General features: G+C 37.1%; 1 protein-coding gene and 1 long non-coding RNA gene across 2 annotated transcripts; one reads left to right on the top strand and one right to left on the bottom strand.

Moving 5' to 3' along the window:
- The first annotated feature begins 4,108 nt into the window (after nucleotides 1-4,108).
- LOC120104423 lies at nucleotides 4,109-6,893 on the top strand. Its single transcript, XR_005506851.1, has 3 exons — nucleotides 4,109-4,288; nucleotides 5,431-5,629; nucleotides 6,761-6,893. It is a non-coding gene; the product is annotated as an uncharacterized LOC120104423 (long non-coding RNA).
- On the bottom strand, nucleotides 6,725-10,123 carry LOC103710745 (NAC domain-containing protein 7). Its single transcript, XM_026806081.2, has 3 exons — nucleotides 9,687-10,123; nucleotides 9,335-9,606; nucleotides 6,725-7,321 (listed from the first exon to the last, which is right to left on the bottom strand). The coding sequence occupies exons 1-3, from the start codon at nucleotides 9,844-9,846 to the stop codon at nucleotides 6,749-6,751; spliced, it is 1,005 nt and encodes a 334-aa protein (XP_026661882.1). The 5' UTR covers nucleotides 9,847-10,123; the 3' UTR covers nucleotides 6,725-6,748.
- Between the last annotated feature and the right edge of the window lie 8,778 nt (nucleotides 10,124-18,901).

An 18,901-nucleotide genomic window follows, 5' to 3' on the forward strand; every position in this document is an offset into this window, starting at 1 on the left:
ATATAATTATTATCGATATCAATTAATTATAAAACAAAATCATAATTATAAGAATTGATATTACAGTATAATACAATTTTGTACTATGTCATGCATATTATACTCTATCATATTGCATATCTTGTGATATTTATTATATTATAATAATTCCATAATATATAATACGATAATATAACATAATATAACAAGGTAATCTTGCCATGTCAATTAAAGGATGACCATAACCTCTTCACATTAATTAAGAACAGGAATTCCAGTTGTAGTTTCATATGCAAGCAAGCTAAATAGACAATATAAAAATAAATATAGCACTTCTAGTTGCAGCTGCAATTTTTGACAACTAGAATTGTATTTAACCAAATTAAACAACCTTAAAGTTGAAAGATGTCTATGCGCATGTGATTTTATTGGCAATGTTTGTTTAAGCTTGACAAAGTCCCAAAATTAGCTAATTACAATTAATAAAGCCCAAAGAGAGAGAGCGAGAGAGAGAGAGAGGGGGGTGGGGGGTGGAAGAGGACATGGTAGCTTGGCAGGGCCCAAAGTTAGCTAACGAGTTAAAGTTAGCTAGCGCTCGACACGTGAGACACACGAATGAAAATATAAGCTTTTAAGATGCATATGATGATTTTTTATTTCCGAAATACATAGAATATATAATAGGAGTTGAGAGACTCCTGATTTACATGGAGACTTGAGAAGCTTACATATTAACCATATTTGTAACAAATCTTATCAGATTTTTCACACCAAGAATAGTAGAAGGTAATGAATTAAAATTTTCAAATGATAATTGTATTCATAGTATAGGTTTACCTATTTTCTTCAAGTTCTAAAAGACCTGAGCAGCAACTCAGGTTTATTAAAAAAAAAAGTAGAATGACGTGTATTTCAGTTATAAAGAAATTAAAGTCTATTACTTTCATTCGTTGTTACATTTTATAATCATTATATTCCTTTATAAAAAATACGTTTGCTATTTACTTATATAATAGAAGAATCCTTATTGGCATGGAAAAATTCTTAGTGCTATTATCCAATAGGTCTAATCCAAGATAACTGGACATCAAGCCTATTGGCCTATTAACATCGTCGTCTGGGTCATGCAAGGCCCGCTAAGAGAGGAGGTAGGTTTTAAGATACAAACAAATACTGGAGTATTCATTTAGGGCATGTTTGATCGGAAGAATCAAGTTGGAGTCTGAAATGAGAATGAGAATGAGAATGAGAATGAGTGACTTTCATTTTAGCTATTTTGTTAGGACAAGTCTTATTCTATTTTCGATTTTGGAAAGAAAATGGAATCTCTTAATCTTCCAAAAATTAATCCTTACTTTTTCCTACTTATCAAATTTTATTTTATTTTTAATTTTGATTTCGATCACAAACCAAACATATTGAAATATATGCTCAATTCTGATTCCTGCTCCATTCTAATCCGATCTCATTTCCGGTTGCGAACCAAACGTTGGTCACAAGAGGAGCATCGACGATGGCCGTATGTAGACAAATTAGTTGTTCTAACAAATGAGCTGCATTTTCTGACGTAGTCCAAGCTATGGTGCAGTTATCGATGCGGCCATCGGATAGTGCAGTTGCATAAAAAACAAGTCCAAGTTAATGGCGCAGTTATTGATGCGGCCATGGGATGGCGCAGTTATTGATGCGGCCATGGGATGGCGCAGTTATTGATGCATAAAAAAACTTATCTTATGACTTCCCAAATTGTTTTCGCACGACTCGTTGGTTGCTTCTAAGGGCTCGTTTGGTTCGCAGGAAAAGAAGGGGAGAAAGTGTAGTCAACGGGAAAGTAATGAAATGCCTCTTGTTTGGTTGGAGTTTTCAAAGGAGAGAGATGGGAAAGTTGTATTCCCATGGGAATATGATTCCCACATTTCATGGGAAAGTCTTTCCCATGAGAAACATGAGAAAGTTACTTTCCCATGAGGTGGGAATCACTCCTTTTTTATTTTTTCCCAAAAAGACCCTTCAGCATTAAATAAGCATTAAAGAGGCATTAAAGACCTAATTTTTATTAAGGGCATAATAGGAATTATACATAACTTTCCTAGGAAAGTGGATGGTCAACCAAACATAAGCACTTTGGAAATTTGTCACTTTCCCATGGTTAACCAAACATGCCAAAAGTACTTTCCTAGGTATCCTCTTCCTAGGAATATGATTCCCAGGAATCATATTCCTAGGAGGGAAAATACTTCCCGCGAACCAAACGAGCCCTAATATTTTTCATCCTGTATGTTTTCCTAAAGCTCGCATCACCTAGGAAACATGTGGAGTCCAAGATCCAGTTAAAAACAAAAGGCTGGTGGGACACATTAATTCGTTTCTCATTTCATCATTTGCAGTTCCGCCTTAACCCTCCTCCTCCTCCTCCTCCTCCTCCTCTTCTTCTCTCTCTCTCTCTCTCTCTCTCTCTCTCTCTCTCTCTCTCTCTCTCTCTCTTCTGAAACATAGTTTTTTTTATATCGAAGAAATATATTATTCAGTTCCAATCTCAAGGCAAGAAGTAATATAAAAAGTGAAAAGAAGTGAAGTTGGAGTGGTCAACAAAAGGTCTAGGAGTTAGAGAGGACAGGTGGAAGAAAGCTTTTCGCTAGAAGAGTCCGACCTCAAAAGCAATCTTTTTGCCGCTTTATACTAGCTTTAGAAGTTGGCCCACGGAGGAGTAAGCATCAATTGCCGAAGACAGAAGCATTGTCTCCTCGGTGGGGTGCCTCTCAAGAGATCTTTTGCAAAATAGGATAGAAGTTCCCTTTCTTCTTCCCAGTCAAAAACATCACACGTAGTAAACAGTACTGGTACAAGAATACAACATAACGTACGTAAACATACTTGGTCCTAGTTGTCAGCTTCTCCACAGCAAAAGAATCTCAAGTGGGCAAATTGACATTGGCACATTGCCGAAATATATAGAGGTGGAGCCCATATATGCTTGAAATACAACAAAACCTCCTCCTGCCTAGCTAGGCACCAGCATTTCTTGTCTCTGTTTTTTTTTTTTTTTAAGCAAAACGGTAGCAAGATATCTCATATTTCATTGATATACATGAAATGAGAAAGAGCATAAAGAAAAGAAATAGAACAAATAAAGATGAAAAAGAAAAAAAAAGAGAAAAGAATGAAAGAGGCAGGAAGTAGATCCGGCCTATGAAATTATAAAGCTCGATCCAGCACATCCTTTTTCATTTGGAGAAGTTGAAGTCACCCAAAAAAGGGCGACAGATACAAATGTGGGAATTCCTTCAAGTAATAAATTAAGGCTTGCCGCATATCCAAGGTTGGAGACCCCATGATCAGAAGCCTAATACCAAACCAAAACCACCCTGCGAGACCCACCCTAAATGATTCATGAACGTGGCAAACGCTTGGAGCAAGCTCTATCCATCCGGTATTAGATTTCTGGTGGCGTGAACACCTTCAGTGTTTCGAAAGTGGCCGTCTATTTCCATTCACCCTGCTACTTGAACTTGTAACACATGTACGTACGAAGACAACTTCACTTTGAATACATATATGTACAAGTGATATGCACGAAACTATCATATGCACCTTAAACAATGTATATATTCTAACAAAAACAAGGTGTATTGCATTGGGCACCAGACTTGATGAATCATTATAATGTTTGGAAGTCATAATAATTTGGCATGGACAAAGCCAAACTCCAAGTTGTCCAGCCAACAAGAGATAAAAAACAAAGGTACGGAAAGAGGAGATGATTAGAGAAGGCACTAAAGGAAGATTAAGGTGGGGCTGACCGCAGGCGTGGAACGAAAGGAGGACGGAAGAATTTGGGGGAGAGGTGGTAGCATGATGGAAAGTCACATGAGAGCTTTCACGCAGACATCATGCTATCTTCCTCCACAAACAACATGCACTTACCAACACCACCCTTAATCATTCCTTTCCCCATTCCAAACACCTCCATGCGTTAGTGTGCATGCAAGTATGTCCACTTAGTTCCCAGCAACCCACCCTTTTTGACCTTGGACTCTCTCTCTCTCTCTCCCTCAAAGTCGCGTGGTATTGAAAATTAGGTTGCTTTAAAGAGATGAAGGAGTTGGCTTGCTTGCTTGCATGGCTTTCATGTGGGCTCTCTCCTCCCCCTATATAAACCAGAAGCCAAGTAGGTGGGAAGCAATGTTGGTTAATGCTTGATTCTCAAAAGGGATTAAGCTTTCCTGCTTCCTTTCTTGCCACAAGTTTCCAACTAAATCGTCTTTAGGGATTCGATGCCTCATGGTCCATCACTCCTGGCAGGTGACTGGTGGGTTGAATTTTCATTTGTATGCATCAATGTCGGAAGATCTTATAAATTTTGGTTTGCAGTGGATTTTCTCGTCAACCTTCAGATTTTCTTTTTTTCATACTTCGAGTATTAATTCTTCATGGATGAGTTGCAGTTTAGGTATACATAGCTAATTCTCCTTACAGCTTATTGAAGTTAATTTAGATATATATATAGCTCTCCTTACGAAAGGCTCCCAAGGCTCTCATAACAGTTTCACTTCCCCGATTTATAGATAAACCCTGGTGATTCAATGATATATACTGCAGATCAAAAATAACTTGCTTTCACTAATTTCAACCCAGAACTCGCCTGATAGGTTTGTGCATCAGATAAGATATTTTGATGCATGCATGAGAGACATTTCCACATGCACATGCTTAGCTGTGTTTTGAGAGGAGAACAGAACCTTGATGGTCGTGAGCTAAGCATGGTGCTCTTTCTTTCATGAGTACAACAATAGTCACGGTGCTGTTTGTAATTAGAGGGATGTTAACTGGGGTTCTATGCTTGTACCAATGAGGATTCCTAGCCATGCCTCTTCCATACACATGGATGACATGAAAAATAGAACAATTTCAGGCTCTGGCATCCTATCATCCTTCTAGTGATTATGGTTTTGCATCTAAATATATAAAACTTTTGCTTCCCAGTTCCGCACTGGATCATGCTCAATAGGTTGACCCTTTTTAAAATAATGGTTATCCATTCTTTCTGTTAATATTTCCTAGCTTAGTTGCACAGTGGTTAGGGGTGCCATTAGAAAGTAAAAGATTGCAAAATGCACACCACAAATAGGTGGTGCCTCTTGTGCCAACGTATTGCTTAGAAAAACGTAATGATGTTGAACTTCTTGTAAGAGAGCATCTTAGGCGCTGCTGAATGCTGATGCAAGAAATAAGCTATTGTGAATTTAGTATGGTTATGGTTGTGTAGTCGATAAAGATAATAGTAGCAATTGCATGCAGCAGTAGTTCTGTGCTGTTCTTGTTGTTATGCACATGCTGTTATTGCTGCAATTGATGTTTTGTTGTTCTTAAGCTGGAGATATTATGTTACTTTGCTTCAATCAAAAAAAAAAAGAATTATGAAAATTTGTATTTCTTTTTGCACTGAATCAGTTAAGTGTAAATCATCTGTTACGTGGAGTGCGGCAAAGTTCGAAGTCCTATTTACTCTGCCCATTATGTCATTCTGGCTATTTTATTATCGGCTTACTCTAAAGAAAATGATTCTTACCGTATCAGTTCCCAAAGATAGATTTGAGATAAGATTCATCAGGCTATTATGTCCTGTGCAAGGTGTCATTTTCTTGAGGAGGTAAGGTGGGAAGCCTCTTTCTCTTGATTATACTTGCTCTTTTCCGGTAGTCGAAGATAGAGTGTTACTACCTACTTCTTTTAAAAATTAATTAACAAAAAAAATTCATGAGGTGTAATTTCATTGTAATGTTTGTAAAAACATTTATTCTGCATAAATTCATTTGATCTTTTATAAATGTTTCTTATAGTGCGAATTCATGTTATACTACTAGAATATTATGTTAAGATAGATATAACTTGACGTCCAAAAAATAAATATGTATTACAAAATGGACAAACAACTTATTACTTGTGAGAGTGTTAATAATTTTATTTTAAGATGATCTTTTTGCCACTGGAAGAATCTTATCGTGTTTATTTCATTATTTATACAAAAAAGTAAAAAAAAGTGCAGAAGTTCCAAGTAGATTAGTTTGGAGTGGTAGGCATATAATGTGCAATAGTTTAGAAAAAAAATCATGTCTTTTGTTATCAGAGTTTAAATTTCAGTAGTAGAGCTCAATCAATATGGAAGCATGTCATGAACCTGCACTCTTTGGAACACTGTTTCCTTACAGACAAAAAATGCATCTAGTTGGATTTCAAATAACCTGCTACAAGCTACAACTGTAAACAACACTCTTGTATCGTTGCTGATTTAGTCTTAATTACCTAGGACATATATTCGATTCTATTTTATTTTTTTTAAGATTTCCAGTTTCTGACTCTCATACCTCTTTCCAGAGCAAGCAGCATTTGCAGTACTCCTAATCTTTAATTTCCTTTCTTTCATTCGTTCTTTTTGTTAATTTAATTTGGCCATTGTTTTGAAACAACTAAAATTTTCTCGAATTTTATCAGTATTTATTAACTGTTGCTTAATTCTGCGCACAAGACATATATATTCAACAATAAAAGCTGATTTGGCCGTCGAAACCCTAAAGTCCATCACACATCCCCTTATTCAATTAAGTAATATCATCTAGTACTACAAATGTCCGAAGCACAACTGACACTACAAATTTCAGTCGCTTATGTACAAAAACCATATTCATGCCTTGTTCATCTGATTGATATCAAATTATCTAAGATCACTAATTATATATGCTTCTAATTCTTCTACCATTATATTATTGCTTCACTTCAATAGATCTATTTGGCAGCTTGAGGTGGATGTTGAAGCATATTCCACAGCCACTTCTTGTTTATCAGAAACTTGAAGAATTTCAGCTGCATCTGAATATTCAGGTCCTTTTGATACATCATGGCTAAGCTGAGAAGCAACAAACTTGTCAAGAACTCTCCAATCTGTCACTTGCTCAACTGCTTGATCTATGTCTCCGCCACTATTATAAAATGTGATCATCTGAAGTTGGTGGCTGGGCTGTACTGTTTTGTCCTCTGAAGTAGTAAAGCATTGGAAGGAACTTCCATGGTTGATGTAGTTAGGAAGTTTAGGGCTCTCTAATTGAGGGAGCTGGTGGAAAGGTTCATGTGGTAAGTGGTAGTGCATCTTTGTCTCTCCCTTGTAAGATTGAAGATGCTGGTGGTATGTCATGTTGGGCTGGATTGCAATCCTATTCGGGAAATCAAGTTGGTCTTGCATGATGGAGACTTGATCATCATACCAACAAGGAGATTCAAGTTCACTTGCCCTCCTTACTGTCGGCATTCGCTTCTTGAACACCCTGCAGACAACCCAACCCTCTTCCTGTAACATGAAATTTGGAAAATAAGTCATGGAATCACAGTTTAAAGGACTTTGATATTTAATAATGGAAGTAGTGCAACAAAAATTATAACCGAAAAATCTGCTATATCAAAGATTGTCTTTGGTGCAAAGTAACATGTTGCACTAGCAAAACATGATCTCAACCAAAAAAATGGGGGAAAAAAAAGAAAGAAAGACATGCTGCCATTTATGAGAATTAGTGATAATAAGATTGAAGCCCCGTCAAGACACAGATGGATTACTCAAAAAAAGGAAAAGCCTGAGAATAAGTTTGAATATACTTCAGACTGACATTATGTGTAAGAATAAGGATTACAACTTGCTTGCTCATCATTAATTAAATTTCCTCATGAATCAATGAGTCAAGACTAGCTAATCATCAAAGAGATCGCGAGTCTGAAGGAAGTTGAAAAGCATGTGATTCTGGTCTTTCCTACAACTTAGTCTCGAGAGGTCATTAATTTATTTTTTCTTCTTTGACTCTCAAGAAGTAGAGCAAGTAGACCAGTTTCAGATCATTATATTGGTTACTCTTATTGGCTTTTTGCTTCTCCATATGAGTGTTGTTGGTTAAATAGCTGCTACGTCCAAGTTGTGTGACATCCAGTTTGGTTAAATAGATATTGTTGGTTCAATAGCTGTTGAGATTGCACTTATGTCAACCAATTGAATTGTGCTCCAAATTCATATGATTTCATCTGTAATGCTCATTCATCAGTTCTCAGGAAATTTTATGCAGGTCACAAATTGAACATGATGTTTGTTGGTGAGATTTTTTTTCTTCTCCATTTTGAGAACTGAGATTCTAATAGTATTATATAACAAATTATAATTAAAAAGAAGAATGTGCCATATTAGTCATGTCATAAGATCATAGCAGGACTATACATAAGACTTTAGAAGCTCCACTGAAAAAACCAAAATGCATAAATCATTTAGAAATTTAAAATGTCATTGAAATATTCCAAGCATAACTCCTAAATGAAACCCCTTGCAAGGCTCCCAAAGTAGGAATTACCCTTGCATGTTCAATCAATTTTCTGGCTAATAGAGATTTTATTACAGTTAGCGACGAGAAGCATATTATTTCTATGTTAAAGAGTTTAGAAGCTTCAGTAGGATACTATACTAACATCGTGGATATCACTTGCATGAAAATTTATATATGACTTACTATTAACCACTAATTAATATCGATAGTGGTGAAACTGGATCAGTCTGAACAGACACCTGAACTCCAGCAGATTAAGGTGTGGATCGCGCTTGGCAGATTCCAATCTAATTGTACTAAAAAAAAAAAGCAACCAAAACCCTGTACAGAAATTGGTTCAATCTGACTTGATGTGCTAGAAGATGGATCTGATGTGGGTCTAAATTATACATGTTCTGAAGAAAATTTGAGTCTGGGTCAGATCTAAAGTTTGACTAGATCTGTAACTGAACTGCACTGTGGTGAATATTTATGTCACTAAATTTCAAAGTAACTCATAATATATAGTGAAAATAAAACCTAAATATGTGTTGTTTTCATGTGAAACTTCTGAAAATCCAAATTATGCGCATCCTATGATCTGATTGTAATGATTAGAAGGTTTGTTTGCCTAACATTCTATTATTAATGCAGTCATTATACTTTTTCTCTTTCCTTGAGAAAAATATACGTATATTTTGAGAACATAAAAAAATAATTTCCTTTTCTATTCTCTTGATGTTGTATCCAATAAATAATTTAACATTAGAACTATATCATTTGCTTGTGTAAACACCGATCTTTTGCCATCGATCTTGGTCCATATTTCTTAACTTATAAATTTCACCTTACAACTCAATTTTCTTTTTGAAACAAAATCCAAGACAGAAGCAAAATAATCAGAATAGAGAGAGCAATGCGCTAGAAGAGTTTGTTGTGTTGAATCAAAACATTTTAAATTGATTGGTGTCAATGGCCCATTAAAAAATAGAAAATTAAGGTTTAAATTTAGAAATACTTGCCTGAGGAGGTGCATTTTCATTAGTTTCAAGCCGATACTCATGCATGATCCAGTCTGACTTTTGCCCATTTGGCGCTCGGCCTTGATAAAATACTAAGGTCTTCCTCATGCCAATCAGGTTGTGCTTCGAGTAAATTGGCTTGTCTCTTCCAGTGGCTTTCCAAAATCCTGCTGCTGTTGCTCTATTAGTGCGAGTACCAGTTGGATACTTCTTGTCTTTGTGACTGAAAAAGTACCATTCATGCTGCTCTTCTGCTCCTATCCTACATTTTTCTATTTAAAGGAACATGTCATTTGAAAATAGAAATGTCTATGGACAAGTTGATCATCAATAACTACTTTGTAAATGGTACCTTGAAGATCCCATGGCTCAATTCTGTACAAATCAACATCTTTTATTACATCAAGGTCGATCTTTTTTGAAGCCATCTTTTTTCTAAGATAGTAATTCACAAGTTCTTCATCGGTAGGATGGAATCGAAAACCTGGAGGAACATGGGAAAAAGTATCCATATATATTCTCCTGGATGTATCAAGTCCTGTAAATAATGCAAACAGGTACCATTAATATCGAGATTGACTAACCATCTCATAGTATCAATTTATGTGATGACATTTGTTACTCTTCTAGCTTAATTATGAAAACTAAAATTAAGCAACATGAATGATAAAAAATATGGACATATTTGAAAGGCTGCAATTAAAGTGCAGGATCGAACAGCCTCCTAAAATATTTAGATTGCAAAGCTAGCTAGAAATTTAAGTATAAACATTTAAAAATATCATTTCATGCACGCACACCTTACCCAACTTTGAAGAGAAAAGTTAACAAAAGAAATAAAAACTGTTGGACATGAAGACATTGTAGGTTTCACATATTTCACATATTTCAGGTGGACAAAGATTTTTTTTCCATATATACGGACGTCAAAAATAGATGTTTTCCATGCTTTTGGCATTAATTTCTGGTATATTTAAATTTCGACATTGTAATTGTATGATGCTTATTAGAGGATCTAATTCATGATGCACATATTTCATATGTACATCTAGTTTTAGTCATTATACTGAAAATAAACCAAGTGCTTAGTTGAACTTGTAATTGGCAAACCAGTGCGTTGCTTTATAAATGAACACCATGAGTATAGATGTATATTATCAAAAATAGTGAAAGTCAGACTACTTAAAATTTCCTAGATCATCAAAATTCATGATTTGGGCTTTGTTTTCTAGCAGCTAGGCTGCAACATGTGACGCAATGACATTGAACATATTAGATGGAGCAAAGGAGGCATGCAACATATTCCTGATGTATCATCATTTAGTATAAGAGCATTCCTTTAATTTGTTTGAGGAATTATTTCAGAACCAACTTGTAAAGTATTTTGATGTTAGTCAATTTCTATATTATTTTCTTGTCGTTTGGACAATTTATTTTGGCATATTTTCCGCTAGTAAAGTATAAAATATCTCTCCCCAAGTAATCATAAGCCAGTTGCAACTAAGCGGAGCATTATATTGGTCAACATGGATAAGACACAGAATTCTCTTTATTTGGAGCCAAAGGAAATAACCTTACAGACAATTCTCTTTGGAGCTCCTTCATTAACAATCTCAAAATACTTGGTTCGATCTATGCATGGAACCAACCACATCAAATGCAAACAAGATGACAATGAGCAAGATGACTTAACTGCAGCTAGTAAATGCAAGAATGAGATTCTGACATTCTTTTGTGGAATCTCAAAATTAAAGAACTTATATATTGAAATATCTTTGTTAAAACAACCTAGTTCGGATGTGATTAGTTATAAGCTTTGGACAATGAACGACTAAACCATAAAACCTTCTATTGTTTCAGTCCAAGAGAACCAGATCCTCTTGCAGAGCCTTGATAAGAATCTCTGCAGCCAAAAACAAAAACACAAATAAACTCATCGACAGGAGGTAGATCTACACAACCATAAATCCTTGGCCGAGATGTATCAACCCATCCAGAGAGAAAGAGAGCGAGAGAGACCTCACCGGCTGTAGCACCTGGATTCCCTTGCTATTTGTGTTTCTGAGCTATTTTTGCCGCTTCTTTGATCCAACTCAGCAAGATCAGGCACTTCTCAGGAGAGAGAGAGAGAGAGAGAGAGAGAGAGAGAAAGGAGAGAGCTTTTGGCCTTGTCCTTTTTGTCCGGGAGCAACACCAACCAACCTTGGGACTTGAACCGCTGAACCTCGTCCTTCACTCCCTTCAACCGGCAGTTCAGTTCACGAGCACTGAAAGGAATCCGATCCCAAGGCAAACAAACCCCAGAGAGAGAGAGAGAGAGAGAGAGAGGAGCGATGGAAGAAAGAAGGCCAGATGCCGTTAGGTATCTATATCTAATAACATGGATGTGGTGAGAAAGGATTGCTTGTAAAGACTTCCTGGCGTGAAAAATGGCGGGGAGAAAGCCTTCGCCGCAACCGCCACCCACCCGCCTCCGATAACGACCAGATCCGATTGCCTCTCAGAGGACAGAGAAGAGAGGGCTGGAGAGAGGGGGAGAGAGAGAGAGAGAGAGAGAGGAAGAGAGGCAGCAAACGGAACGGGAGAGAAAGCAAAACGGGGATAACCAGAACTCAAGCTTTGTTAAAAGCTCGTAAAGTTTGGAACACCCCCTCCCACCTGCAGAAACAAAAGCAAAACTTATAAAAAAAAACGGTATTAAAAATTTATCTAAAGAAAGCTAAACAAACACCGGAACGGGAGAGAACGGAGAAAGAAAGGAAGATATAGAGGAGACGTAATCGAACAGCCACCTCGTCCAGCCCATTCCCTTTGGCCCGCACCCAACCTTCCATCACCTTTTCCATCACTCCCCTCTTTTCCCCCTTACCTCTTACCACATCCATCTCGCAATATTCTTTTTACCAATAGCTCATAGTAAAAAATTTTAAGAGTCAAAAGGAATGTGCTCCAAAAAGAGGACAACCTTTAATCACCCCAGTGGTCCATGGACCATTCCAAGCTTTCAAGCCTTCACCTCACATTAGATATATATCTCTCTTCATGGTTGGTTGCCTAGTGACTACTATTTCTTTCTACGCTTTTGTCTAGCTCTCCCTGTATTCGCTTTTGGGTCACGGACCCCACCAACCGACCTACGATAAGGACATCCCTCCAATAGAATTCCACAAGCAGAGAGCGAGAGCGCGCGAGAGAGAGAGACGGGAGAGGGGCAAGAGTGAGTGGAGATGGGACCAAATGTGGAGGGAAATGATGGGGGCGGGGGGTGGCGTGGGAGGGCGGCTCGCGGTCCGGCGTGGGCTGGTCCCGATCATTAGGCTCGCAATTTGGGTGCTGGCCTGTTGTCCTCCGTGGGCCCCGCACGTAGGACCGTGTTCTCGAAGGTTGGCACGTGCCGCGGTGGTGCAGTCTGGGTGCGTGGCTGAATCCGACGAGGTCCGGCCTGGATAGATAAGCCGGTTCCATGTCGTCTTCCATCCACGAAATTTTCATGCGTTTTGCTTGGGCCTTCGTTACATCATGAATGCTAATGGAGACAAATATTTCATAGATAGTCTTGCATCCAAATGGAATTTTATGAATGGAGGCGATGTTTACGTATGTGTTTTAGGTGTAGAAAAGTGGAGCAAGAAGTGTCACACGTATCAAAGAGTCATCTAACATCACCAAAAGTCATCTTTCAAGGGCTTAATGGTGAACATGGATATATTCAAGGTCTGTCCAGGCGATATAGTTTTCAGCAAACATTAAGAGAGTAGCAGACACCTTGAACGAGGATTCCTCTTTTTTTTCTTTTTTTTTTTGGTTGATGAAACTTGAATGAGGATTTAGTTTAAGTAAATTTACTAATAATGTTGCTACTTTTTCAGAATGATCATTTCTAGTATCTTGGCAAGTCAAGAAACAGAGATCTGGATAAATATAATTATTTCATAGGATCTGAATCCTCTGATAGCCATTGATCAGAACCACAATGGAGTCTTAGCTGATGCAGCACCAATCTAATGGTTCCAGTCAACATAGCTCTATCATCTGGTCTCGAACCAAAAACTAGCATTTTTTCGCCAAGTAGAAAAAGGTAACAATTACTAAACTATGGAAACATTCTTGTGGTACAGCTATTGGAGACTGGGTAGTGAAAGGAGAGGAAATCTAGTAGAATTCAGATCGAGGACATGAGAATGACATGGGCGAAAGACAACATTCTCTTAAATCTTCTCAGTCCACTTTTTGTTGTTGCAAGATGGTTCTCTGCGTGGATTTATAAAGACAACATTCTCTTAAATCTTCTCAGTCCACTTTTGTTGGTGCAAGATGGTTCTTTGCATGGATTTATAAGAAAAACTGTGGCAAGCCACCAAAAATTTTGTTGACAAATTAAATGAGACAAGTACCACACAAAACAACAAGCATCTCCGCATGAACCTATGTAGTACAACATGACAATTTGTATCCCTTTACAATTAATTCATGACTACATTTAAAGACAAAAATAGTTATATGCATAGAACTCAGATAGACAACCATAAGAAACTCTCTTTAGCTTTTTTCATTGAATAACTAGTGTGTATGCAATTAATATTTCAGAACTGCTTCACTAAATTCGGTTTAATATCCAAAAACTACAATTAGACATGTAAATTTTTGTTAGGATAAATATGAGATGCTGCAAAACTTACCTTGATGAAGCCATAGGAGCCTTCTGCCTCTTCTTCTTTTTTTCTCAAAATTATCACTTGCGTCAAAAACTCAAAGTAGGACTGATGTGCTTGATCGTGATCTCTCTAAGCATAAGAAAAACAGAATTTACTTGATGTTGAATGAGGAATTGATGCATTGACAATTTCCAGAAGAAAAAAAGGCATTGCATTAACACAGAAAAAAAAAAAAAAAAACCCAGTAAAAGATAGATAGAACCTCAGCCAACCTTACTCCTCCATCTTGGCCCATGAATCCTTATAAGAAGATGAATAAACAAGAAAGGAAGAACCCCATTTTTAAGGCACTTTTTTGACTCTTTAACATGTTTGTTCCGCGAACAATGGAAAAGGAGCGTGTCTATAAGTCTTAGCAAGTCCTTTTGAGGTCAGATCAGCACCCAATTTCAGTCAACCTCTCAAATATATTTCTAAAGATCAATATAAAATATTGATCAGAATACCCATACAGAAATAATTTAGCTCCACAAAAGTTTAACGTGATCCCTCTAGCAAAATGCTTATGCTTATGACCTAAAGGGGACCATACACCAACTTATTGATGCCATGGAAACAAGAATTACTGATGTAATTATGACCATTTCTGAAGTAATGTCTTCCACTAGCATATGTTTTAGGTTCACAATTGATATCAAATTCCTTGTCATTATGGTCTATCATCAGTTTCAACTGCCAATGTTTCAAGTGGTTATCTTCTTGTTATCTACACAAAACATCAGTTCGCTGCATTTGTCACTCTCATTGCTCACTATCTGATCATATTTACATGGGAGTCCGTCCATCGGAACAGTAATTTTTTTTCATTCATCCATGCAAAGTGCGCATAATCCCAGTCAGAGATGAATATGTAAGAGACCATTCTAGATCGGTTCATTTAGCCCTTCATGCTGTATAAAGACTTGTACATTGTTCTCCTTGTCTCGTATATAATGTCAGAGTCTTGAGGCCAAGTCTTTTGACAAGAAATGCTCATCAACTCTCTCTCTCTGACTTTCTCCCTTAGTGGCTCCTCATGTTCTAGAGCAGTGGCCCGGCTTAATGGATTTCATAATGGCATGCTACCCTCTAAGTATTGATGCTACTTTGTTGGGGGAGGTTGTGAAGTATATGAGATCTCACCAAAAAGAAAATGATAATAATAGCAGGAGAACATATATATGATTGCATTTGGTTTATATATCCATTCAAAGTAGCAACACCTGCTATAGCCATGCGAGTAGAACACAAATAAAGATCACTACTTGTGAGTGGAATATGGAATGATTAGGATCATGCTCTCAAAAGGTAGGGTATGGGATAGAAAGAAAACCAGATATAGTAGATGCCATTAACAGGAGGAGGATAAAGACTACTAGGAAGGACAAATTGCTATTTAGATAGATTGATGTACATTTCAGCATGCTTTTAAAAGAAGACAACAGCAAGCTTTGCTCAAAAAATAGAAGCCAACAGGCAGACACATGAGCATTTTAAGTTTAGGGGTTGTTTCTATCCTTGCAGAAAAGGAGGTATAAATCCTTGGCAAATGCAGCCATTAATTTTCCAGCTAAGTTCCTTTTCTCAAGAAAGTGCAAAGAAATTAGTACAGGACATCGACTTGGGATCATAACGCAGCTTGCAATTATATTGAATAATTTTCGCATCATCAGAAAAAGCTGCTCATGGCATGCTACTGCTTCGACACCGGCACCTTCAATGAGATCTATATATACTTGATCAGGATAACACTGACTTGGAACATCGATCCCTCCCTGCTGAGACATCAAGATCTCTTCATTGGTAATTACTCCAGTATTCAAAGCATGTATCCAGGGTCTCTAGTGCCAATTCAGTCATACCAATTAAAGCGGGTACTTCTGTCCTTCATTAACCAGGACATCAGCTATGAATTCAGAATTTTTTTCTTTATATCATTAATAATCAATGGTGTTGGTTGTATTGGGGAAATCTTAGGAATTTATATGGGGTAACCTTCTAGCTAGCTTTTTTGGATAAAGTTCTGGATTATTACAAATAGTATCAGAGCAAATTACCTAGCCCATAACTTATGTGGATTACGGAGATACTATAGCACGGGCCTATTTGAGACAATCATAGGATGATATCTCTGATAAGAATTGTGATACTTGTGAATAAATTTGAACGAATTTAGACCCTTATCTTGATGAGGATAATAGGGCTTAAATATGAAGAGTATGTGAGGACCCATATGGACGCATATTTAGTCTCACATTAGCTATACAGTAGAGAGATCTTGGGTACTTAATACGGTTGGCCAAAGAGCCCAAATAATATCTTCCAGATAATCTTTTTGGATGAAGTCTTAGGTTATTACATTAGCTAAATCATTATTGCCAAACTAAGCATAACGTTGTTGCCAATCATTCATAAACAACTTAATTTTATTTCCAAAGAATGTGGATTCCTTTGTGCAATGTTGTTTTTTTTTTTTGGAATAAAGCAAAGGGAAGCTATCCTGCACTTGATTTTTGATATTGCTATCAGATTCAGCTGAGATTTTTTTTTTAATTTTAAACCAGAAGAGCTTTGCCTATAAGGTTAAGCCTTTCAATACCAAGCTCACCGAACTTCACAATTCATCCAGCAATTACCTTTAATATTTAAAAGAAGAGAAAAAAAGGCAGTTCTTAAACATCCGAGTCTCCTGAAAATATTCTTTGCAACTAAAATATATAGCGTTAACATTGACAAACCACCCGATCTTCCACTTATAATCATAAGCTATTTTTAGAGCTCGCAGTACTTCATGAAACTAATTTCCATGGATGTTAAATAAAAAACATATTGCTGGTATTAACTGCACATTTCCCCCCTCTCTATCAATCATCAATCATCAAATCTAAAACAAATCTGAGGATTTTCTTCAAACAAAATGTGGATATTTTCTACTTTCATGAAACTTGAATTAGTCTGGGTTTTCTAGTTTTCTTAAGAAAACAAAGGTAACTTGTGTCTTTGTTTTCAAAGCAAAAGGTCGGTGTGCATGTCAAATTTTTTTTTCAGTGGAATATAAATTACCTGGTACAAGTTTCGACCAACTCAATTTTTTAGCATTGTTCTTGATGGTCTGCCATGATCAATCTTAGTAAATTTGGAACCCATTCTTTTTGTACAACAGTGTCGATGGTTTTAAAGTTCAGTAGCATTGCTAAATTGCTTGAGATTGTCAAACATTGCTGCACCTTGTGGAAGACATCTTGGAGATTTTTGAGTAAGCTCGTAAAAGACCAGAGTCTGCATAATGAAGTCCTAATACCCTTCCAATATATGAACCTTGAAGAAGCCCCCCCAATGGGATAACCTTATAGAGCAAATCATTTTCGAGTTTCATGCCAGGGGGACAGCAGAACACTTCGGTAATGGAGAGATAGAACCTTTGGATTGGTGGTATACAATTTGAGCTGCATAATTGACATTAATGAGTACTTGATTTCTTGCGCTTAATTTCAGAGAGATTCTTCCGGTGTCCGAAATCTGATATCTCTAGCTTAAGACAGATGAATAATTTGCTTATTTCTGAAGTTAGTGCATGGAATTCAAGAAAATTGGGCAATGTTAAGATCTTGCAGGATGAGATCAATGGAGTGTTATGGTTTGAGAGCATGTTGTTTCTCTCATTTCATTCTCTAAATGAAATATGAGGTGTCCACCATCATTTGCCTCGAAATATGTTTGAGAACATGCTGTTCCAACGAGGTGAAATAGTTAAATATAGTTCACATATGACATTAAGACCAAGATGTCAGGAAATCAACTCAACAAAATATTTGGGTTCTATGATAAAGACAATACTGGAGGACTGGCTTACTCTGTCTAACAAAAAAGTAAGGTCCGGTGTAGCAAAGAAAGACTTCTGGTAGGTTGGTGAGCTGAAATTGGTGACATATTGCTGCAAATTAAAATTTTGTCTGATCATGAACTAATAAAACCATGTTTAGGTCAGACGCAAGTCCTTTGAGATAAGCAGGTTAGCCTGAGATGCGCGATGCTGTCTGCAATTGTGCATCTTCCAGTAGTCCATCGAACCATTTCACAACATCTTATCATTTCAATACCAACAAAGTAGCAAGGTAGGTGGCATACCGTGTTCGTAGGCCCTACCAAAGAACCGAAAGGAAGAGGGCTTGCCTTATTATTCTAAACCCATAGCAGAATAGAAAGTCGACTGCCGACCCTTCGACTCTGAACGGTGCACTCCCGGCTAAGAGTAATACCCTGCTTCTAGCTAAGTAGTTGGGCCTGCCATTTCTGCTAAAACAAGATCAACTCCGTAATTTTCATCCGTTTGCCACCAAAGGTACCTGAACAGTTTTTTGGTTCCCTTGCGGACCTCTTCTAACTTTTCTTGTGCAACGCCAAAAACATGATGTTAAACACAAATCTAAAAATCCAATGTGTATTGCAGACAGTCATGTGATGGAAACTCGAGAAATATGGACCGAAAAGGTTTCTGATTCATTTGGGGAGAGTAATTAAAACTGGTCTAACATTCGAAGATACCTTGCATTTCATTCTTTTGCTCTGCAATGGTGCCCAACTTGAAGTCCAAAGGTCTTTGATCATGATGCTTGCATTCTACTTTTTATAGATGCATGCGTTAATTTCTTATTCAAATTTCAGTTTGAGAGAAAGGAAGGAATACCCATCTACACTATAATTATCCAGGTCCATATTTTTGGAAACAACCATCCAAAGCATGAATCAAGAACCCGTCGTCGATGAACGGATGGATCTGACCTTTAGGACAGGCCTCATTTTAACTGCCGTATATTCAAATTAGTACTGACCTTAAGAAAATATGAATTATATCAACACTGTTGTGGAGATT

Source organism: Phoenix dactylifera, chromosome 18, assembly GCF_009389715.1.
Source record: "Phoenix dactylifera cultivar Barhee BC4 chromosome 18, palm_55x_up_171113_PBpolish2nd_filt_p, whole genome shotgun sequence".
NCBI classification, from domain to species: domain Eukaryota; kingdom Viridiplantae; phylum Streptophyta; class Magnoliopsida; order Arecales; family Arecaceae; genus Phoenix; species Phoenix dactylifera.

Excerpts from the sequence above, each read along its gene's own strand:
- LOC103710745 (XM_026806081.2), bottom strand. The coding sequence starts at position 9,846 with ATGGATACTTTTTCCCATGTTCCTCCAGGTTTTCGATTCCATCCTACC. Across the intron at positions 9,607-9,686 it reads TGAGCCATGGGATCTTCAAG|AAAAATGTAGGATAGGAGCA; the intron begins GTACCATTTACA and ends TCCTTTAAATAG. Across the intron at positions 7,322-9,334 it reads ATGAAAATGCACCTCCTCAG|GAAGAGGGTTGGGTTGTCTG; the intron begins GCAAGTATTTCT and ends TTCATGTTACAG.